At 45.9% G+C, this 23,870-nt stretch overlaps 2 protein-coding genes and 1 long non-coding RNA gene across 3 annotated transcripts; 1 reads left to right on the top strand and 2 right to left on the bottom strand.

Moving 5' to 3' along the window:
- Nucleotides 1-185: 185 nt before the first annotated feature.
- On the bottom strand, nt 186-2,409 carry LOC112903087 (protein DETOXIFICATION 19-like). Its single transcript, XM_025972301.1, has 6 exons — nt 2,047-2,409; nt 1,387-1,931; nt 1,217-1,303; nt 1,026-1,082; nt 540-897; nt 186-450 (listed from the first exon to the last, which is right to left on the bottom strand). The coding sequence occupies exons 1-6, from the start codon at nt 2,308-2,310 to the stop codon at nt 322-324; spliced, it is 1,440 nt and encodes a 479-aa protein (XP_025828086.1). The 5' UTR covers nt 2,311-2,409; the 3' UTR covers nt 186-321.
- An 8,627-nt stretch (nt 2,410-11,036) lies between these two features.
- Nucleotides 11,037-16,269, top strand: LOC112902804 (laccase-15-like). Its single transcript, XM_025971985.1, has 6 exons — nt 11,037-11,256; nt 11,386-11,537; nt 13,107-13,354; nt 13,560-13,679; nt 13,944-15,008; nt 15,846-16,269. The coding sequence occupies exons 1-6, from the start codon at nt 11,128-11,130 to the stop codon at nt 16,037-16,039; spliced, it is 1,908 nt and encodes a 635-aa protein (XP_025827770.1). The 5' UTR covers nt 11,037-11,127; the 3' UTR covers nt 16,040-16,269.
- On the bottom strand, nt 14,367-17,216 carry LOC112902805. Its single transcript, XR_003230671.1, has 3 exons — nt 16,948-17,216; nt 16,690-16,821; nt 14,367-14,502 (listed from the first exon to the last, which is right to left on the bottom strand). It is a non-coding gene; the product is annotated as an uncharacterized LOC112902805 (long non-coding RNA).
- Between the last annotated feature and the right edge of the window lie 6,654 nt (nt 17,217-23,870).

Genomic DNA, 23,870 nt, shown 5'->3' with positions numbered 1-23,870 from the left:
TGGAGCCGTCCTCCAAGATCGGTGCACGCGGTAGCACTGCTCCTCGCCAAATCTTATCGTTCAATTATTGGCAGATTTTGTTTGATGGGTTAGATCCAGCCAAAATGTCAAATTTAAGATTTAACATTATAATGCACGTTATAAATAGGTCTAGTTGTCCATGAACCACTGCAGACGCACTTGGCTTCTCTAGATAAGTTTGGTTCAATTTTGATACAGTTTTCGTAGAAAACAAAATTCCCAGACACTTCTTACAGGTCTGATCACGGCGTAGAATACAACTCCACTCCCCTTTTCGGGTCAAGTAAGATAGCACATGCGCTAAGCGACGTAGTTGGCTTTCTCCTCCTGCATGGCCTCCACGAGCTTAGACCACTTGGTGCGGACGGTGATCACCAGCAACGAGCAGGCTTGGCATGTCACCCCACAAATCAGCCCCGCCCACAAACCCTGCAGAGATAGCAGCAACATGTACAGTGGTTATGCAGCTGGGACATTGTTGGCAAGAGATCGAGGCACCTTAACTTTTACACGAGTACCTTGGTATAGAACTTGAGCTTGAAGGCGAAGAGGATGGCCAGCGGCATGCCGACCAGGTAGAAGGCCACCAGGTTGGTCATGGCCGCCAGGTGCTGCCACCCGCAGCCCCTCGAGACGCCTGACAGGACGCCTTGCGCCGAGTCGAGCACGATGGAGACCATCATGAGCGGCGTGATGGCCGCGAACCCTGACACGATCGCCGAGCTCCCGCTAAAGAGGCTCGCCCACAGGTTGTGGCCGAACGCAAGGAGCAGCACGAAGGAGAGGGCGAGGAACACTGAGAGCTTCATCGTCACGGTCACCGCGTTCCTCGCCTTGTCCACGTTTCCCGCACCGATCTCGTTCGCCACCCGTGTGCTGCAACCATTGATTATTCAAGCACCCACATTGCATAAAAACAATGTATGAAGAAGAGAGGAACTGAGGCTGCGAAAGCCGCAGAAGAATGCGTCTGACAAAGCCGATCGGGCTGCCATGTAACGCACCTCACCGCGGCACTGAACCCAACTGAGATCATGCAGGTAATCGCCTCCGTGCTAACGCTGCACACATCATTTTGCAGGATAAGTGATCAGTAGTTTGTTTCAAGATGATGAAACAAACTGATGGTACAACGATATTGTCAGTTTAATTTTCATCCAGAGATCAAGCAGTAGCGAGAACACATTTAGTTTACCACATGGCGATCAGCGGCGTGTCGACGGTGGGATGGGGGAGCAAACCGGCGATGAGCACCAGGAGCTCGAATGCCCATAGCTCCAAGCTGCAGCCGAAACGTCTCCCAGTCATGACTCAACAAGGAACAGGGTACTGTACGTGATACTGGCAAGAATTAAGTACACTGACCACACCATGATGGCGGACGGCGTGGCGAGCTTCACGGTGGGCAGCACGTACTTGAAGGCGTCGGCGGAGAACCCCCTCCACGTCTCGCTGAACTCCTCGGAGAGGAGCACGTAGGCGAGCAGCATCAGGCAGGACGCCCACAGCGTCGTCGAGACCGCGGCGGACGCGCCGGCGAGCCCCAGGCCGAGCACGTTCACCAGCAGGTGCGCGAGCAGGACGTGGAGGGCGAAGGGCGCCACGGAGCAGGCGACGAGCGGGAGCACCACGGACTGCGTCTGCAGGTACCGGAGCAGGCACTGCAGGAAGGCGAAGGCGAAGAGGCCCGGGATCTGGGCCCGGACGAACACCGCGGCGGCGCGGGACACGTCGGGGTCCTGCCGGAGGAGCAGCAGCACCGGCTCCGTGAAGCACCAGAGCACGGAGATGAGCGCCGACGCGGCGGCCGACATGATGAACGACGACTGCAGGTACAGGCCCAGCATGCGGTACAGCCGGGCGCCGTACGCCTTCCCGCACAGCGTCTCCAGGGCGCCGCTCAGGCCCATCTGGAGATCGAATTGCAGTGATCGATCATATCACACTTGGACCAGAGAATGAACTAACAGAGACAGAATGGTGAGCAAGAATTTCATCAGTTGTGGGTGGCTCCGTGCTACGTACCACGAAGGCGTAGCCGGTGACGGTGGCCCAGGAGTTGCCGAGCGTGGCGCCGGCGAGGTGGACGTCGCCGAGGTGGCCGGAGAACATCACCGACACCAGCGGGATGCCGTAGTAGGCCATGTTGGTCAGAACCATCGGCACCGCGAACCGCAGCTGCGCCGCCGCCTCCTCCGTGTCCACCACGCGGCCCAGCCACCTTGACCACCACGGTAGCTGCTCGGCCTGGCCGCCACCTTTGCCGCCGAGCAGCGGAGCCGACGACATGTCGCCGGATGGCTGGCGAGGAGGAGGAGGAGCTAGTGGGTGGATGGCCGGATTCGCCTCCTACGAGCCCTGCTACTGGCAGGCCACTGATCAGAGTTGCCACAATAGATGGTGTGGATGAGCACTTGATGAGCTCTCTCATGGACACGGCATGGAGCACATTTCTGTTACCTTTGCTAATTTTTTATTTAAACTGTTTGTTTATGAAGCTGGTCAACGTTCATTTACGTCGATTAGGATGCCGCTGGTGCGCTTGGCCCGCAAGATCAGGCCACTCTCACGCTTCTGTTGACCAGCATCTCGATTGGATCATCCGCCTCACGTGTTGGCCGATCTTCTCACGTGCCTCGGAGCCTCGTGGTGTCCTGATCATCAAAGGGGATCACGCTGGGTTTATTTATTTATATATTTATATGTTGCACATTCTAGAGAAAATCGCATTCATAGGACAGTAAACATTCCAAGAAATATCATCCGAGCTTATATTGTTAACAAACTAATATCAGTGAATGTGAAACAGTATATATGTGACTGTAGTGGGAACACTATAATTGTGCATCCAATGAAGAAAAAGCATGAAATAAATCATGAACACTCATGGGGCACAAGTTTATAAATATGAAAAGAAAGTTGTACACAAAGAACAATTGGTATAAAAATTCATGGAAACAATATACACATAGAATAAATGATAAACAACCATGAAACTGAATTTTATGCAGTTAGAATTAAAATTTATACACCAGGAAGAATCTATACAAACTCGACATGAGACATGCAGGAGAAATCATCAACACTTGTAGAACAAAATTCTATACATCTAAAAGAAACATTTCTACGTCAGGAACAAAAAAATTACAAACTCGGGGAAAAACAAATGGAACAAATCAGGAACTGTGGAATATCTAGCGCTCTTGCTGGCATCGAGGCACCTGGGCTCTTGCTGCAGTACGCCGTGGTTAAGGATTGAACTTAACTGCCCAGTTTTTAATCCACGGGCAGCAGAACTTGACATGGGCCTCCCGTGTACTGCTCTAGGGCCATAGCCAGTTTGGGCTGAACACAATATTTTCTAGGCCTACACGGTGGTTATCATTTTTTTTTGTTTTCTGGCTGCTGTTTCATATATATAACTCAGGTTTCCAATTGTTTTAGCGCTGTGAGTTACCAATAATCTGATATGATTTTTTTTTCAAATTTTGTGGTATGCACGAATTAGACTATTTTCTAGAAAACTAATCATCACAAAAGTTATGAAATTAGTTCACGGAGTCGGAATGTGCTGCTACTCAAGAAGGGCATACACGGATTTGTCCATGAACAACATCTTTCGAAAGATTTCTAGGCTATTTTTGTAAATGCGTCTAGGGCCAAAACTTACCGGACTTAGGCAAATACTTATGGGCTGCGCATAATGATAATTGACCATAAGTTCCTATAGCCCAAATTTAGTTTTGGGATCAAATATTATATTTATCATTTCCCTTTTTAACTCTTCAAAACAAGCAACAAAATTTATAGTAACTGTCTTCTAAAAATAATATCAACCATAGCAATGCACGAGCACTATGCTAGCAGTTATTACATGTATAGCAATATGATAAAACCTACCGTCTCTGGTCTACCGTAACCTACCTTCTATTACTAGCTAAAATAATCGTCGAAATACTGAACTAAATTTACCAAATTACTGAAAAATACTTAGTACTAAACTACTAAAAAATTATTCAGTAATTCTGATCAGTTTAGCTATTGGTGTAGAATAAACTGCTACACCTAAGGTGTAGAATAGCATTTTGCTATACACATTTAGATTATGTTTAGTGTATAGAAATTCTAACATGACCTGTATAATATCTAGAATGGAGGGAGCACGGGCCAACCAATGAATTAATATGATACAATGCCTAGGGATTGACTTTACGTACCACAATCTCGTAACATGTACTCATTAATTGCGCTTCAGTCCACAACCATCAATGATTTGTGTGCGTGGCTATATTACTGCATGGCGGCTAAAAAACACATGGTCCTAGGCATTATATTTGCGACTGCGCTATGCTCTATGCGTGGACAATGTACACGGCAGCCACGCGGATGAGCATAATAAAAAGGAACAGCATTCGAATACCGGACCCAAAAAAGGTCAAACCAAACATAAAACTCTAGAGATTCTAGCAAGATGCTAACGTTGAAGGTGGCACGAATTTCTCGCACATGAGTGACGAGCGTGGCTGGTCGATCGATGGTGCAAGTAGCAAGCTTGTGCGGGTGATCAATCAGAAGCGATGGGTGTGCATGGTGGCGTAGTTCGCGGCAGGGCCACGAGATGGACTTGTCCATTGTGGAAAGAGAAAGGAGTATGCCTGTTGGACTTGTCCATCGTGGACTCAGAATTTTCATTGCTGGGTGTTCAATGCTGGTGCTCAGCGGTGATCGGTAGATGGAGTCTGGACTCGACATGTCACATGTGGTGGTATGAGTTTGTGCATGCATGATGATTCCATGCACTATCGGATTCAGGCCCTTTGCCGAGTGTCCAGACACTCGGCAAAGCCCCGATTACACTCGGCAAAGGCTTTACCGAGTGTAACACTCGGCAAGGGGCACTCGGCAGCGATTTTATCGGTAAAGACGTCTTTGCCGAGTGCCTTTTGTCGGGCACTCGGCAAAGGCTTTGCCCAGTGTCCGGGACGGCACTCGGCAAAAGAAAGTAGCCGTGATGGCGTTTGGGGCCATGACGGCATCTTTGCCGAGTGTCCTTGAGTTGGCTCTTTGCCGAGTGCCTGGGACGTGGCGCTCGGCAAAGACTAGGTCACTTTGCCGAGTGTCTGCCCTTGGCACTCGGCAAAGTTTAGGTCACTTTGCCGAGTGCCTTTCCTCTACACTCGGCAAAGTATTTTTTAAGATTTTATTTTGTTTTTTCTCCATAACCGGATGGGGAGCCTCCATTTTACACAGGCACGTATTCACACAGGCATATTATTTGAAATTTCACATACACAACCAAATTCACCCAAGTCTTATCATCACACAACCAAATTTACCAAAGTCTCATCATCACACAACTAAAATCACATACACAAGTTCACCACACAAGAGTTAACAACGATAAAGGTTCTCAAATGCCAAGTCTACAAAGTGCAATATAAGTTTTACAACAACCAGTCTCTTTGCCATCGCCAACAAATCTTTCCAATGTCAAGTGAAGGTTCTCAAATCCCTCTCTTTCCTGCATAGACAGTGTACCAATATATTACGAAATTAAAAGGCATTGACTACAAAAGATTTCATACTCTTTTTGACTAACAAGCATGCATAATATTAGGAATGCAGATTTGTAACCAAAATGATAAGGATATACCGATTTCGAGAACCATCACCAAGGTGGCAGATTTGGAGATGGCTGATTTGGAGTTGCCTGATTTGTAGATGGCGTAGCATGCTGATCATTTGATGCCGCCGATTGTCTCTACATAGAGGAGAAGAGATTGCATATGAGACAAGATAAATGATGATCATACATAAATACAGCTTATCCCCACTCATAGGAGTAGAGTACGGATCAGGTGGTGGAGGTTGCGCAAACAGAGAAGCTGGCGGAGGTACACCCGTTGCAGCTCTAAGACTCTGCATGTAAGTAAGTACATCACTCATCCTTTGCTCCAACTCCTGTCGTTTCCTCATCTCTTCTTCCAGCCGGCCCTGCACAGTTTTCACGCCAATGTTACAATAATGCAAAGAAAAGGTATGTAATAATCAACGAACGATGAATAAAGAAGGAATAACCTGGAGTGCCTGTATCTGATGGCGTGAAGTGTCCTGCCGAGGTCGTATGGCTGGGCTCGCACTCGTGCTCCTTGCTCGAATCTGAGAAAGAGTAGGAGTAGAGGACGAGTCGATTGTGCCATCGGCAATCCAGTACCGTCCTTTCTTCTTACCTCCTCCGACCCTCATGACGATCTCTGTGTCAAGGTCCTCTGTGGTGGGATCATATTCTGGGCCATGGACCTCCCTTGCCATCAATGTGTACTCACTGAGGCGGGTGTGGATGCTCGCATTGCTGTATGCCTCGGACCCGTCCTCCAGGTTGTAGCTGATGTCGGAGGTCGCCTTTCCCTTGTGGGACAGAGCAAATGTCGTGAAGAGGTTGCAAGGCTAGCCACCATGTGACGATGACTGCGAGAAAAGCAACAAGGTGATTAGAAAGCATGCATAATTGAGTGTTAGATGAAATAAATGTATTCGTGTAGCCATGCTTCGGTGTATCCGCTGAGGTTGCGGCTGCCTTGATGGTGTGCTACACCTGGCATCATCAAACGTCGCTCCCGAAAAGCAACGTGATTCTCCTCCCACTCCTCGGAGCACCACTTTTGCACTATGCGTCACCAGCAATCGGGATACGAGATGCACCAATTAGGAGTCACCTACAAGATACCAAATACATGCATGACGTATTAGAAGATGAATTAAGCCGTCCTAATGTAGAAAAAGAATCAAGCCACGGTGTTCTGTTCTTTACCTGTATGTACTGCTCCGGAGTCAAATAAATTGTTCTTGCTTCTTCTTTGGTGACCCTCAGTCCAAGGATGGTGGCGTGGTAATTTCTGACGGCTTGGATACGCGCCTCATAGTGCATCTCCAAGACTAGTTTCTTGCAGCAGTTGGTGATCACCACATCTGTCTCACCCTCTTTACCAGCCTCGCATCTGAAGAAATCCTACATATACAAACACAATGGATCTCATTCATTTATGGTATAAAATTGTGCAATTAATATGCGATTTATTGAGCACTTACCCACAACTCTTTCTTCACCCGCTCCGCCTTGTTGCTGAATACCCTGCCCTCCCGATCTTCAGCATCGGGGGCCGCGGCGCAGTGCTCGAACGTATAGGCCGGCTTCCACACTCCGCCGTATTCAACCATGCCAGGGAAGTGTTGCCTGCATAGAACACCGATGATGCCATTGACGGTGCGCTTGTGAGAAGCTCCAGGGTGCACAATCTTCCAGCCCCTGCACAAGTGATTAAGAAAAATCATTAGTTTCGATTCCAGATTTGAACATATAATATGTAGAAGCGGTGAAAACATTTAAAGTTACCTGTCCTTATCGGGAGTAATCAGCGGGCGCCTGTCACGAGGTATCGGTCGGTGAGGGAGACTCGAGGGACCTTGCAAGTAGACTCTCAACGAACCAGAGGCTGTGGAACCAGAGCCCGCGGAACCAGAGGCGGTGTGCTGCGCCTCCTCGTCCTCCTCCTGCGACTCCTCGTCCCTCTCCTGCACCTCCTCGTCCCTCTCCTGCACATCCTCGTCCTGCGTAGGCAACTGTGCCTCCTCCTCCGTGTTGTCCTGCGAGGGCCCCTGTGATCTCCCCTCCCCCTCCCCCTCCCCCTCCCCCTCCGTGACGACCCCTCTGCTACATCGGATGGTGCCGGGGCACTCCTTGCCCTGGAGTAAAGGGACCGTACGTTCCTCAAGTAACAACCGCCCACCATCTTTATTCAATCACCTAAAATTAAGAAGAGTAAACCAATAAGTACAGATAAACATGACATACTTAGAAAGAGATGCAAAATAATTGAAATATAATTATATAATAATATAGTATTACATTGATTAAAAGTAATCTTCATCATCATGATTAGCTGGATCATAAGTCTCATCATCACTATCAACCATATCATAATTAGCATTATCCGAAGCATAACTATCATCATTAACATTGCCTAAATGTAATGCTTCTAGCATTTGTAAGTCTTTCGCATTTTGCACCTCCTCCTCCTCCTCCTCCTTATCAACAACCATTGCAACTTCTGTTCCGATCACTTCGGTTAAGTCTATCTCAAATCGCCCTTCTAGCCCCTCTTCTTGAAAGAACTCTCCATCATATGTGTTTGGGTCTAAGTTGTAATCCTCATCGATTGGGACAGGTACTTTGCCATACGGTGATACCTCTTGCACAATGTACCAACCCTTAAGATGCTCCTTGGTTTGGCACGCATATGGGAGATAATAAACTTGTATGGCTTATTGGGCCACAATATAGACATCGTCTCCTGGTAAGACGGAATCCTGTCGGACCTCCACTAGCCCAAGATTAGAATATGTCCGTCTCGTTACCTCTGGATCAAACCAATGGCATTTGAATATGACGGGATTGAGAGATTTGGAACCATGAAAACTGAGTTCGTATATTTTTTTAATTCTTCCATAATACTCGACATTATCAAGGCCGGGAGTAAAAACTCCAGAATTTGTGGTCTTTCGATTGGGTCGACTTGCCTCGTGGCTTCTCGTCCAAAAATGATATCCATTAACGTCATAACCAGAATGCCCCTTGCAGCAGCTGCTGGCTAGACAGGGGGTCCAGCTGCTCACACGCGCATCCTCTGCAGATGCTGCAGGCCGGCCGGACAGGGGTGGAACTCCTCACGCGCGTGTCCTATGCAGCAACTGCAGGCCAGATAGGGGGTGGAGCAGAGGAGCTGCGTGGAAGGTTCGGCAGGGGCCAGGCCGGCGCCAGCCAGGGCACTAGTGCGCGGTTGCGACCTTCGCAAGGAAGAAGCTAAGGAACAAGCGCCGCTGCCGCCGCCGAGTCCTTCGCGTGCCTCGTGCCTGGAGGCCGGAGGGTGGGGATTTTAGGGTTTTGATGGGCTGGAAAGGTAAATGGGCCGGCCTCGGGTAAATTTTGGACCAGGGCGGTCGAGGGCGCGGCGTGTCCTATCGAGCGAGTGAGCGGTGTGTGAGCGAGTGTGTGGATAACGTCGAGTGCGCCGGTTCAAAGTCACATATTCACCCTCTTTGCCGAGTGCCCCAGATCTAGCACTTGGCAAAGGCCCCTCTTTGCCGAGTGCCCGGATATGGCACTCGGCAAAGAAATTCAATTTTTTTTAAATATTCACATTCTTTGCCGAGTGCCTTGAGTGCTACACTCGGCAAAGGACCTATTTGCCGAGTGCTTATCCTTGCACTCGGCAAACAATTTTTATTTTTTTCACTTTTTGGCACCGAATTTTTTTTGTTGTGATACTTACATTATATGTAACAGTATGTGCAATTTGTGCCCATTGCTCGAAGTATTTGCTATATTTTGTTAATTTATTTCATTTTATTAAATTTTTTGTAATTATTGAAATTTGAACTACAAGTCACACGAATAATGGAAAACAATGAATGAAAAAAATGATATTCACGTTCTTGAAGCATGCGTTGAGACCTTATCGAGAAAAAAACCAAAAATTTCAAACTTCTTGTCCACGAAACATGACGACGAACTTCTTGTGCAGTTGTTTTTAAAATGTATAAAAAGCAAATATGGTCTGAAAATCATGAAACTTGTCGAGATATAATGATATCATATGGGGAAGCTGTGATAAAAATCTAACGAGGTTTCATGAAAGTTATAACATACGATGCTTACAAACTGAAAGTTCTCCAAAGAGGCGTATGATTTTACGTGAAGCCCGATTAGGTGTTAAGCTTCGTAGATGTCAAACTTTCATGAAATCTTATAAAAATTTTATCACAGTGTCCCCACATGATAACATGACATCTCGACAAGTTTCATAATTTTCCAACCAAATTTGCCTTTTATACAATTTAAACAAGACTTGAACACAATTTAGTCACCATGTTTCATGAATAGTAGGTTTGAAATTTCTGGTCCTTTCTTCGATAAGGCCTCAAAGCATGCTCATTAACATGAATAATAATTTTTCATTTATTTTTTCCATTATTCGAATGACCACGTAGTTCAAATTTGAATTATTCAAAAAATTCAATAAAATAAAATAAATTGATGAAATATAGCAAACACTTCGATAAATGAACCTAAATTACATATGTTGTTGAGAAGAATGTAGGATGACAAGCTTGTGCGGATGATCTATCAGAAGCGATGGGTGTGCATGGTGGCGTAGTTCGCGGCAGGGCCACGAGATGGACTTGTCCATTGTGGAAAGAGAAAGGAGTATGCCTGTTGGACTTGTCCATTGTGGACTCAGAATTTTCATTGCTGGGTGTTCAATGCTGGTGCTCAGCAGTGATTTGTAGATGGAGTCTGGACTCGACATGTCACATGTGGCGGTATGAGTTTGTGCATGCAGGATGATTCCATGATGACACTTCAATTTTCTGGCACAGCCAAATATACATGGCAGAAAAGTGGCCTCATATTAGATAAAGAATTTGTGACACCTGGTAGACGCATAGGAAATATGGACGACAGGATCGATGACCTTTCGTGTGTAGTAGTAATGCACAGTACATCTGTCACACGCCAGTACGTAGTAGCATGTTGCTGCGTCGACTTGACCAACAAAAGAACTCAGTTCTCAAGAATTGATAACTAGCATCTTTGTTTACAGTGGAGTCTACGGTCGAGCTCATGAATGCAGCTGTTTGTTTGTTTTTAAACAAGTTATAGCCTGAATAAACAATATGACGTGATAACATGGTCCGATCCGGGACCAGCCGTATCAACTACGTGTACCTATCCATGCAGCCAATGCATACAAATGGCTAAACAAAACATTGAAAATATAGAGCTGTGGGTTGTTAGGGTGACACTCAATTAATCGTGTGCTCTCACCGTCAACGCTGATGAGGATCACAACATTCATTGGCCACAGATACCATACCTATCTATTGTATTCTTCTTTACGTAGCAAAGAATCTATGGTCAGGCCACTTCACGTGCCAAGCTGCTATAGTACTACTCCTACATACAGGTATACCTTGGAAAGCTTTCAATGCTAGCTGCAGCATTCCGTTGAAGAACTTCACAGAGCAAAGAAAGCAGCCAGGGCGAGCATGGAGGGCCGGATCAGGAGCCTCCCCGACGCAGCCGCGGCCGCCATGGCGCTGGCAGTCGCCATTGTCTTCCTCTTCTCCGCCGCCGCACCACTGGCGTCCGCGGAATCCGTCGAGCACACTTTCGTCGTAAGTACGGGGGATGCTTTTTGATCTTGCCTCTATTTGATCCATCTCTCTACCGTTAATCGTATCCATAAGCAATAATCCCCGAAAGAATAATACTTGATTTGTTGGAACATGCATGCACACATGTAGGTGAGCCAGACAAAGATGACGCGCCTGTGCAAGGAGACGCTGGTCACCGTGGTGAATGGGCAGCTCCCAGGGCCGACGATTGAGGTCACAGATGGAGACTCGGTGACCGTTCATGTCGTCAACAGGTCACCCTACAACATTACGATCCACTGGTAATCTTCGATGGCTTAAAAATAAGCTCCTCCGTTTCAGAAAATACGGCTATATATTGTGCTGTTTGTAGAATTATATTGTTAAGACAAGTTAGTTAATTGTAGGCTCCCTCCGTTGTAGAGTATATGAATTTTAAGCTAAGTTGGTTAGTTAATTTTCTAAACTACTTAGCCAGCTTTAAGTGTTATATCTTTGTAAACAGAGGAATTATATACATAAGGATTAACATAACTAGTTAGCAATTACATAATCAGATGTTAAGGTAAACTGCACAAGTTTTTTTATAGTAAGATATTAAATTTTTTCTAGATATTTATAATATGGTTTGGATGGTCAAACCTTCTTGTACAAAAAGGTACAGCACTCCATGAGATCTAAAAGTTTGTAGTTGACAATTGACAACATTTGAATCGAAGTCATTTAATACCCAATTAATAGTAGCAAATAAGGACCCTAAAGAATAAAACTTAGTATGCAATGTTTTATAAGAAAGATAATAAAAAGGACCGTGTGAGGGAGGGATATGGTTGTGGGTTTGATTCCTGGGAACACATACGTGTGTATTTCGCATGAAAAAACAATTAATGACTTGCGGTACTTGCCCGTGAGTAGTTTGGTGGCGGTCTGCAGGTCTAGATTTTTTTTACTAATAACCTTTTGATGTTTTATAAGAAAAAAAAACCTAGCGATTGTTCAAACCTCAAGCTATGAGAGAGATGAGTTTCTGTCATAGCTAGTTATCAGAATTAGAAAGAATGGGTTATCACTAGTTACCTTATAGAAGAGAAGAGTTGCGACCCGTGGCAGATGACACTAGCTACATTTATGCACCGAGAGATTAAGAACAAAAATAATATAGCTGTACAAATGCTAAACCACTCGATCAAACAGGAACTTGTATGCTAATTTGTCTTGACCGCAGTAAAAGAAAAAAGAAAATTTCACTTAGGGAAGCAGTCCGACTCCGCATGAAACACATTCAAGCAACGTAACCCAAATGAAGGACATCATTTGGGAGCTCAATGTCAACCGCATTGTTTTTTATGGTAGGATAGGATTATTTTCTGTATACTCTAATCATCATAATCCTCTTTCCACAATACAGAGTTGATAAAATATAGACAGAGACCATGTTTAATTTCTTTTGGTCACGTGGACTTTCCGGGGACATAAACATTAGCATCTGTTGAGCTGGTTTGCAGCGTAGATTAAAGTGCTCTGTGTATCTCAATTTCTTGTCCGTTGGGCTCACAACCCAGCAATAGCAACATCAAACTGGGAACACATGGCTAATGTGGCTACATGTTCGCCTTGAATTTGATCCTGTACTTCTTACATAGACAAACGGTGTAGATCTATTTGTCGATGTGGACTCTGTTTTTATTTGAGGTGTCCAGATGGACTTCTATCTCACAATTGATCTTCACCATCATAATCTTGATCCATTGGTTAACATGGTAAATTCTAGCCTTTGGTATTAAACTTCAAGCTGCTTTTTTTTGGCCAAATACAAAGACGATAGGTCTTTTCAGATTACTTCAACACGTTCTGTGTGGTTCCTGATGCAGGCACGGAGTGAAGCAGTTTCGGAACGGTTGGTTCGATGGGGTGCCGATGATCACCCAATGCCCTATCATGCCGAACAAAAATTTCACCTACCGGTTCAATGTCGTCAGGCAGGAAGGCACCCTATGGTGGCACGCTCACGTCCCTGGCCTACGGGCAACTCTCCATGGCGCATTCGTCATCCGGCCAAGGCATGGGGCCGAGTCGTATCCATTTCCTAAGCCTCATAGGGAGGTCCCAGTCATTATAGGTTTGTGTGCCGCCATTCAGAAATCGATTGCCTACGACATGGGAACATAAACTTTCTTGTGGAGAAAATTTTCATTGGGCCCTATTTATTTGGAGAAAAGAAAATATGTCATATTCTATGGGAATTGAATTGTTTTTTCAAATTTTCCATGGTTGTCCATGCAACTATCTAGTAGATGCACGTGAAATGATCCAGATGATTACAGGGGACTGGTGGGAGAAGGACCTTGTCGAGGTGGCCAAGAACATGACGAAGAACATCTTTACGGCATATGCCAGGGCATCCACAGTCAATGGCTTGGTAGGAGATCTCTTCAATTGCTCCGGTAAGCAAGTATTCTGTTGGTCTAATAATAAACAGCAATTTAGCCTGTTTAAACACCATTTAAACGCTGCACAATAGCAAACTGGTGGTTCTGTTTAAATGCTCGTGTTGCCCATTTAAATGGCAGTTCAGACACCATGGTTAAACAGCCGTTCTGTCTGATAATTTGATAAAAAAAATGGGTGATCGACTGTTTACAACTGTGTTAAGTAACCGATTACCGATATTTTTTTTATTGAACCAAGTGCTTCAATGCAACTCTCAGGTGTCGCTAAAGAAGGCTATGTTCTGGACGTGGAGCCTGGCAAGACCTACCTGCTACGGATAATCAATGCTGGTCTCTTCTCTGAGTTCTATCTAAAGATCGCTGGGCACAAGTTCACTGTGGTGGCTGCCGATGCTAACTATGTCAGCCCCTTCACCACAGATGTCATCGCCATCGCACCTGGCGAGACAGTGGATGCTCTGTTGATTGCTGATGCACCCCCTGGAAGGTACTACATGGCCGCCCTGCCCAATCAGGCACCATTGCCTGACACCCAGACTCCGGAGTATGCCACAAGGGGGATGGTGCAGTACAAGGTCAGCCAAGGCCCCTGCAGTGGCCCAACGTCAGTGAGCTCGAGCCGGGGTACAGAAGAAGAAGGATGCCGAGGTCCATCATCAGGAGATGTGCCGATAGTGCCTGAGATGCCTGATATACATGACACAGTTACATCCTTCTACTTCCACAGCAACCTGACCAGCCTGCGGCACCATGCGCGCCTTCCGGCGCAACGAAGAGTCGACGAGCGCATGTTCATTGTGCTTGGCCTTGGCACCATCTGCAAGCAAGGCCACAAGTTCTGTAAGAGAGGCGACAGTAAGGAGGACATCCTAGTGGCTACCATGAACAATGTCTCCTTCCAGCCCCCTGCAGTGACGTCGACACCACTACTAGAAGCACACTACTACCACACTGGCCCCTGTGGAAAAGTGCAAGATCTTCCAAAGATGCCACCAAAATTATTCAATTTTACTGATGAAGCCTTAATCCCGTTTGGACCCAAAGAGATGCGGCTAGAGCCGACTTACAAGGCGACGTTGGTCCGGCGGTTCCAACATGGCGCCATCGTGGAGATAGTCTTCCAGAGCACCGCAATGCTACAGGGTGACTCAAATCCAATGCACCTACACGGGCATGACATGGTCGTGCTTGCACAAGGGCTTGGCAATTATGATCCAGTGAAGGATGGGGCCAGGTACAACCATGTGAATCCACCAGTGAAGAACACTGTGCTCGTCCCAAATCTTGGGTGGATCGCCGTCCGATTTGTTGCCAATAATCCAGGTGCGTATAAGATTTAAATGCTCGTTTTTCATGTGCATGGAAAGAAAATATTCTGTGGAGGAATCGCTTACCTTAGTTTGAAAAAACATGTTCATATAGAGGAAATAAAAACTGGCAGCATCCCACATAGGGGTTTGTAGAAAAGTCGCTGCCAGGAAAGCTTCAGAGCCGCCCAAAAACACTTCTGGTGCTATGAAGTTTGACAAAATCCTACTAATAAAAAAGAGAAATATTGGTCTCATCGGCATTCTCCATATATCAGAAGAGTGTAGTGAACTCATTTCTATATGATGTTTAGTGAGAATCTTGGTAAAATGAGAAGTTTGGGCCTTGTTGACAGTACAGAATTATGTTATTAGTTCCTTTTGTTTATTAACCATGAATTTCATCATGACATTCAAAGTCCCTCTTGTTAGTTATTATGCCGTGCAATATCATGCTTGAACTGGGTCTGGTAGGACATGAAATTCTGAAACAAAAACAATGTGCGAATAGCCACATACATTTATACTTGGGATCTGAAGTCAACCTGATAATTAACTTCATATAGTGATAAAACAGGAAAGTTAAGCAAAAAAACATGTCTTGAAGTTTCGACTTTTATTTGGTGCACTGTGACAATAGTCACAAACATTTACAGTTGGGGTCCGAAGGAGTCAATTTCTAAGGATTCCACGACACTTCAATCAAACTAATTCCATATTTGTTTTCCTAGAAAATTGTTTAATGATATTTATGATGTTGTCTAGTTTAGATTGGCGTTCATATTTATTTATCTTAGTTGCATGCCCATCTACGAAGGCCAACAACTCATTATTTGTATTTTATGGTATGCAGGCGTATGGTTCATGCATTGTCATTACGAGTTTCATTTGTCGATGGGCATGGCAGCTGTGTTCATTGTAGAGGATGGGCCAACAATGGACACATCTCTCCCTCCGCCACCCGTGAATTTTCCTACTTGTGGCCATGACATTGATCTCATGCCAAAGATTTCTACCTCCATACTAAGGAAAGTGAAACCTAGCTAGCTCAGAAACGGAGTATGAACAAAAATATCTGGCCACTTGTTTTTAAATAAATGAGTATGAATAATGAACGTGTGGTATGAGATAAAATACGTTGCATAGATCTACTACTGCAGATATCTGTGCTGGATCTTGAAAAAGCCCGACACAAATAGTGGTGCTAATGAATATGATCGAGTCATGTAATTAAGTTTTTTGTGATGATAATATATGACTATCGTAGCGTTAAGTTATTTGATGACAATATGTTATATACCATGTTAAGATATTGCTGGCTACTGTGGCATATATATGACTATGACTATAATATTTAAGTAGTATTACTGTTTGCTTTCTGTATCTATGTTAACTATCCGTGTCCGTGTGCTACAAGGACCGGTACGGATAAGTAGCTATATGTGCCGGCGTAATATATGGGTTGTCATGAATAAGTAGCTATCAGTGCCGGTCAATATATGATCAGTTGCATGTATATCAATCTATGCTGTGTTTAGTATCCATGTTGGCGTATGTAGTATAAAGCTGCTAAATCATGTTACATGTCAGAACCATACAACTGAGGGTCTGCTGTTGGGGTATCGACCATGGCATGCCTATACCTTGCATTGTAAGAAAAAAGTAAAGCCCATTCATGAGCATGTAAGGACACTGACCTTTGTTCCCACACCATGGGTGGAGAGAGGACCCAAGGTATTATGAGAGGCGACCAGGTAGCTCCCTAGTTCCACTTCAGTTTCCCTCTCCTCTCTCTTCTCCTTTTTTTTGGATTATGGATATATTTCCGTCTTCGGGCATGGTTATTACAAGAAGTAGGAACATATTTATTCCAAGAAACATGTAGCCAAGACATAAAAAAACCATTGATGTACACTCTTAAAAGAAACAAAGAAAATGAAAAAAAGGAGACGAACCAAAATACTCAATTTGGAGCTTCGCAGGCTGTTGCGTAAGGTAAACTCCAAGTGAACCAGTTATCTCAACTTGGATGAAAAGCATCCATAGATCCCCCGGCCCGTTGTAGCATAGGGATCAGGGCTACACCGCCTTGGATCAGCAGCTGCTGCCCATCGCCATCACATCCCTAGGAGGAGGAGATAGACCCGAGGGATGAGGACAAAGCACTGCTGCTGCCGTCGGTGCGGACGCAGGCTTCCAGCCTGGGGTTGGATCAGCCAGATGGGAAGCCGAGCCTGGAAGGAGGTTCAGGAACAGCTGATAGGGAGGCTAGTTCCGTTCATATGGCTGTCTATGGCGTTGGGTTAAATCTACTTGCCGCTCTCTCCTCTCCTGTTTGTGAAAAACCTAAAACCCTAACGCATGTATAACATGTAGGTTAATTAATTATCAAACTTCATTTCTGTTCATATGCAGCCAGGCACTATTACTTTATTCATATTTCATGACTCTTCGATCTATTGGCAATTTGGCATCCAGCAGATATCATGTGGATCCCATGCATGTTGTGGAGCATTCTTGTATATTTGAAGTCTATGATGGCCAAATAGAAAAAATATACCATGTTGAGGGATAAGCAAAACACAACGTTAGTAGTGAAATGGAAAAGGCAGCAGAATTGGAGGTTGGTGGACAGACACACAATTAATGAGGTTTGATTTCCGTCAACGCTTCTAAGAATCTTGCGAAGAGACGCACATGACTTCTTTGTCAACTTTTCGTTCATCACCACTTGGCAGCCACCAACTCTCCTAATAGCTCTCTCCAAAACGCACTTAATGGTGGCTTGCACGTTCTCTTCGGCAGCTCATAGCTCCTACATTCAATGTCCGTATCCAGGAGATGTGGCAACCACATGATCAAGACGAGCTCAAGGCCTACTAGTAGAGCTCACCAAGGTGGTCGAACGTCTAGTGATCCTGGCCAGCTGGACAGATCTAAAGGAGCATATCGTGAAGATCGACTAGCCTCTCCTGCATCCTCCTCATCTCGATCTACACTAGGGATTACCTGTAAAAGATGGCGTTGTCGCGCACACATGTGCGAGACAAGAACCGAGGATGAGTTTTGTCTATGTTGCACCTTTGATTTTGCAAACAAAACTTGTTCTTTGGTGGTCCTTGCAGCTGGGTGCTGAAAGTGTCTCATGCAAATTCAACATTACATTTAATGTTTGAACAAAAAATATGGAGTAGAAATACCAAACCTTATCAAAAAGATTTTACGGTAAGGTGGTATTGCAACGGGTTATCAAACAAACATTAGGGGTTATAGGTTCCCATGGTGATGGAACAGAACAATGATGATGTGCACTGTTTAATTGGTATGTCCAAATCAAATCTGTTCAATAATGTAGATTATCTTAAATCTGCATGAGAACAACTATAAAATTATTCGCATGTGGCAAACACAGTTTGTTTATAGTGAAATGGAGAGAGATAGGTAACAGTTTTTTAGTACCAGGTTGGTAGGTGAAGACTTTTGACTTTGAACGCCTCTGCGAGGCAACATGCGATCGAGGGCATGTATTATGTCTAGATGCAAGAGTGAAATAAAATAAACAGTTTCGCTATTTTTAATTGCCCCATTCCAAATCTATTCTGAATCACCACCTTTTGTGCATTTGTTAGAAAAGAGAACTGTTTAACATATATTGAAAGCTAATAGGTGGTTTTATCATCCCTACACTTGCAGTTTATACCTACTTTCAGCATCTGAGCATCATTTGTGATCTCATTCCATCATGCATGACCAATGATCTTAAGTTTCTTTATTAGGTATACCAGGTGTACTTCTGTGACGCCCCGAAAATTCACTTAATTAAATCATGCGCTAGAGTAGTTCGTAAAAATGATTCGTTGTCAAAACCCTAACTCTAACTGGATCGCTGTTCTGTTCCGCATCGCTCGATGGCTTGTTGCCCACGACCGCCCGACGGGATTAGCGCCGGCGCGACTCCTTTTCTTCGTCACCTCGCGCGAATACCGCGCGCGTGGCCGACCGGCCGCGGCTGCGGCCGCGATTGGCGCCGACGCGTCTTCCTTTCCCCCCCCCTCGCTGTTCTCCTCGCGCTGCGCGCTTCCCCGCGCATGGCCGACCGGCCGCGGTCACCGCCGCGACCGGCGCCGGCACTCCTCCCTCCCTCTCTTTCTTTCTCTTTTTCTCCCCATTTCTTTTCTTTTCCCTTCTTCCTTTTCTTTTTCCCTCCCCTTTTCTTTCTTTTCCCTTTTCCTTCCTTCCCTCTCTTTTCCTTCCTCCTTCCTTCCTTCCTGTTTTCCCCTCCTTCCCTTCCCTGGCTGCGCGCCCGTGTACTGCCGGCCCCACCCGGCCGTGCCGCACGCGCACGCGTGCCGCGTGACCACGCGCCGCGCCGCGCGCGCACGCGCGCGCCCGGCTCCGCGACGCCGCGCCGCCCGCCGCTGCCGCGCCCGCGCGTGCCGCGCCGCCCGTCGTTCGCCGCGCCGCCCGGCCTCTGGCCTCGGCCGCGCCGCCTTGCCTTCACGCGCACGCACGCGCGACTGCACGACCGCCGCGCCGCCCGTCGCCACTCGCCGCTGCCCCCCTGCTGCGCCGCCCTGTGCTCGCACAGCGCCCGCCCACGTGCCCGAGCCGTCACGCCGCCCCGGCCTCGCCGCCCGCGTCGCCGCTCGACGACACCAACGCCGCGACGCGGCCGCCATTAAGGCGCTCCGCGCCGCCCGCCGGCCTCCGCACCGGCCACCACCGCTCACTCCCTCTGGCCACCTATAAATAGGCCTCGCGCGGCCCGCTACCCCCCCACGACTTCCACCTCCGCCTCTGCCCTCTCTCCTAGCCCGCAGCGCCGCCGCCGCCCGTGGCACCATCGCCGCCCGCCGCCCGCTGTGGGCACACCTCCCTGCTCCACCCCAGCCCGTGGTGAGTGGGGGAATCGACTCCCCTCTGTCCCCTCTCTCTTTTCCCCCTCAACCCCGAGCCGCCCCGGGCCCCGGCCGCCGGAATTTGGCCGGCGCCGGACCTCCCCCTCCCCTCCCCTGTTTCCTGTCAACGGGAGATGAGAAGAAAGGGCATTATGCCCATAACCCCCTCCCTTTCCCTGTTTTTCCCCAAAGAAACCCCCCATTCACTCCCTTTTACAAAAAGAAGCCTCACCCTTTCCGTTATTTCAAAACAAACCCTCGATACATAAACCAAGATATATTTGATACTTTTTAGCATGCATAGGGTATTTTTAGGATAAGCAAATAAGCCCTTACCCCTTAGATAATTACAAACAAGTCCCTGGACCCTCGTTTAAGCCCTAAAACCCTCTTTAGCGCGTCATTTTATGTGCGAAACGACCTCCGATCGACCCGAAACTTTACCACGCCCTTTCTAGTATAGTTTTAGCCATGCCATTAAGAAACCACCCAAAAATATTAACCCTATCTCTATAACTAAATTATTTCCGATTCACGCTTAACGATAAAGGCTTTTAGTTCCTGCGCTTGATTGTGTGTCTGTTTGTTTGTGACGTAGGACACGGAGTAAACGAGGAAGGTCCCGACTGCGACCAAGCGAACGAGGACCAGTTCCGTGACTCCGAGCACGAGGGGCAGTGCTACGATCAGGACCTCCCGCAAGAGTTCGACGATGGCAAGTTCAATCCCGCCCTTTGATGCATGTTTCTGCCCTAGTTTTTATAAACACAACCCGATGGCCTGTTTTATAAAATTGCATGGTTTTGCGTGCCGTAACCAGGGTAGGATAGCCACCCTTGTTGTGATAACCATACCTGGGACACCTGATTTTATAAAGAAAATGCGTGTGTGTGGGAAGGGGTAAAATGTGGTTTTGAAAAGTGAGTTAGACGGGATGGATGGCATTTCTGTGTGAATTGCCGTTGGTGTGCTCGTACCTGTGTGGTTGAGCGTGGAAGGGAGATATCCATCTTGTCACCCCTAAGGACCGAGTTGATGTGTCGTCTCACCTAGCTTCCTGTCGTGCAAACCACTTGACCGTTGTATGGGCAACGGCTTGGCCTAACCCCACTAGTTAGTCTGATAGCCATCAGGAGGGCTGGGAGCAACGCGTGATCAAGGAGACGGGATAAGCTCTGTGTGACTTATGCCCCGGTTAAACCTCGGTGATAGGTCGAATGACCCCTTGGTAGATCCCGTGGTGGCTAGTCAGGTCTAGCTAAGGTGGGTAACGGCTTTGATGGGATCTGCACCGGCACTAAGGTGTTCGTGTTGTGGTACCCCACCTGTGGGTAAAGTTGCACACCTCTGCAGAGTTGAAAATCTATTCGAATAGCCGTGCCCACGGTATTGGGCAAGTTATGGTGTGGTCACATAACTAGTGTTTCTCTTGGGAATGAATGGGCAGGTGTGAGTCGTTTGGAAAGTGTTCGGCAGTTGTGCCGCATGCTACGGCGGACGGGGAGTCCAGTAGCGGTTTAAATTTGGATCCGTGTGGATCAACATCGTGTGCCCCTTGGTGATGGGAAAACTTGTTTTGAAAAGTGCTTTTAAAACGAACCCCTGCATACAACTGTGTTTTCCGCAAATGAACCGTAACCTTATCCTTGGACTACCCTGTGCATTAAATTCTGCTATAACCCCTCCGTGGGTATGATTGGACTTGCTGAGTACGTTTGTACTCACCCCATTCTTACTTTTACAGTGGAAGACCCAGACTACGTCCCCGAAGACAACGAGTAGGGTTTCGTCCTGCACCCAGTCTTGCCTGTGGTTGAGGCCACCGTTGGATTCCGCATGGCGCAAGACTCTGATGATCCCCTTTTCGTAACTAGTGTAGTGGTGTGGGTTTTAGTTGTAATCCTCGCGATAGTGGCGCTTCACTGCTCATTACCGCGAAAAGTTGTACGGTGATGTACCATCTGTTGTAATAAAAGTGTTATCAGCCTCCTGGGACTGATAAATTACACTTTTAAGTCTTCCCTGATGGGGGGACGCTTCAACTTCGCAGGCGTACAAGTCGGCCTTCATGTCCAATACTAAGAACCTATGTACATTCGTTGGGTACATTGTCAGAGGTATAATACATGACTTGGAGACGCTAAAAATAAAACTTAGCTATTTTGCAATAAGGTGAGTTGTACCTTACTCGTATTTATATGCATGACACACGATGCGACACCTTTAAGGTGAGTGACATGCATGACACAGTACATTAGAAATAGCCTTAGTGGGAAATGAGGATCTTGATTTGCATGACAGTCAGCTCTTTTTGACAACCATATATATGTATAAATACAATTTTAATATCTTCATGGATCAAGATCTCATTTCACTTCTCACGTTAGAGTTTATTTCATTGTCATACAATTACTCTATGCGTCTTGACATTTCAGATCGATCAGATCTCTCCTTTTCTTTCTCCCTCTTATATCTTCGGTCAGGTGCAACAGACCGAATACTTCTCCAAGACCACATCTCAATAAAAGAAAAAAAAAGCACAACTAGCTGGTGATCTCCGTCGTTGTATGCTAAACAAATAAACATGTTGGTACACCATAAAGTTCGTTGAGGGGATAGTTTCACATGCATTGAGGTTAGTTGAGACCATGTGGATAGGTGCTTCAGTTGACTACAAAAAATAAAAAAGAGAGAACAGATGGACAAATAGTAAGTTTTCTGCGCGTGGCAAAACTCAGCGTGGTGTGTGCGTGGGCCGACACCCTCTGATTCACACAGCACCAAAAGCTGTATAAAAAATATAAAATGCCTGTGCAAATGAAGGACGAAGGAAACAGAAAACGAACTCTGGTTTAATAACAAGCTGCAAGTACAAACCTTTGTTTCTTTATATATTTAATATATAAAATACATGTGATAATTATTCTTTCTGCATGTTGTCTGCTGCTGGCAAATTGCATTGTCCTATATCTAGCTCCAACTTGTTTGTGGGGTCAATGCTTCCTACACATCTTACATGACGCAACACGTGCAAACCGTATTTCCAGTTTGTAACCACTAAATGCTTAGCCAGTTGTAGTCTGTAAGCATCCTGCATGCATATACTATGCTAAATAGGCCTCTTAAAAATCCTTAAGTGGATGACTACAGTTTTACGATCGGCCAATAGTACCTCTAATTGCCATTAAGGACAACATCAGCGTGGTTTACGGTGTTACACATTTGACCAGCACTTTCTATGAAGCTATATATTTTTATATAAACATAATGTGCATGATGAAATTAACTTTTCACGTTAATTCTATCAACACTAACCATATCTTTCATCTATCGATTGTCAAATCCGAAAGTTTGACAAGAGGGAGTTCTTAAAAGACCTATATTTGTCATTGATGCTATGTGACAGATCTACTTGATTACCACTAATAACTTATATATATGGTACACTAGTTGGTTACCATGCCACAGCTGTCAAGGCCTTACTGCACATATTGTTGACAGATCTCTGATCTATGATCAATTTGCAATCTATGAGATTACCATGCATATCAAGTTGTACCTGTATAATAGTAGATATGGTAGTAGTTTAATTACAAGTGTTTCTGAACTCCAGTTTGATGAACGTGGATGACAGTTGACCCAGATCGATCCCACATCGATCTGAACCAAAGTGTAGACGTCTTACTTCATTTAAATTAATATAGAGGTCTTAATTGATTCTTATTTTCTTAATTCTCATTCTCTCCTTTCCTTTCTTTTCTCCTACTGGAAGTTGTTGGCACTCCCCAAGGTTGGTGCCATGATGTTTCCTGATCTTCGATGCTTGAGGTTTCCTGATCTTTGATGCGCTTGTGTGGTTCAGGGCCGGGATGAGTCCTGCCAGTGGTGGAGGACGCGATAAAATTAAGGTGTTGCTAACGCGAAGAGGACAAAATTTACAACACAATCTAGACCAAACTAATATAAAAAAATATACAATA

The sequence above is a fragment of the Panicum hallii genome, chromosome 8, assembly GCF_002211085.1.
Source record: "Panicum hallii strain FIL2 chromosome 8, PHallii_v3.1, whole genome shotgun sequence".
NCBI lineage: Eukaryota > Viridiplantae > Streptophyta > Magnoliopsida > Poales > Poaceae > Panicum > Panicum hallii.
This window is presented reverse-complemented; position numbering and strand designations above follow the sequence as displayed.

Bases quoted from the DNA above. Each gene is read 5' to 3' on its own strand.
- LOC112902804 (XM_025971985.1), top strand. From the start codon at position 11,128: ATGGAGGGCCGGATCAGGAGCCTCCCCGACGCAGCCGCGGCCGCCATG. The intron at 11,257-11,385 runs GTAAGTACGGGG...GCACACATGTAG, and splicing joins CCGTCGAGCACACTTTCGTC to GTGAGCCAGACAAAGATGAC. The intron at 13,680-13,943 runs GTAAGCAAGTAT...TGCAACTCTCAG, and splicing joins AGATCTCTTCAATTGCTCCG to GTGTCGCTAAAGAAGGCTAT.
- LOC112903087 (XM_025972301.1), bottom strand. From the start codon at position 2,310: ATGTCGTCGGCTCCGCTGCTCGGCGGCAAAGGTGGCGGCCAGGCCGAG. The intron at 1,304-1,386 runs GTCAGTGTACTT...TTTCGGCTGCAG, and splicing joins CCGTCCGCCATCATGGTGTG to CTTGGAGCTATGGGCATTCG. The intron at 1,083-1,216 runs GTAAACTAAATG...TGATGTGTGCAG, and splicing joins ACGCCGCTGATCGCCATGTG to CGTTAGCACGGAGGCGATTA.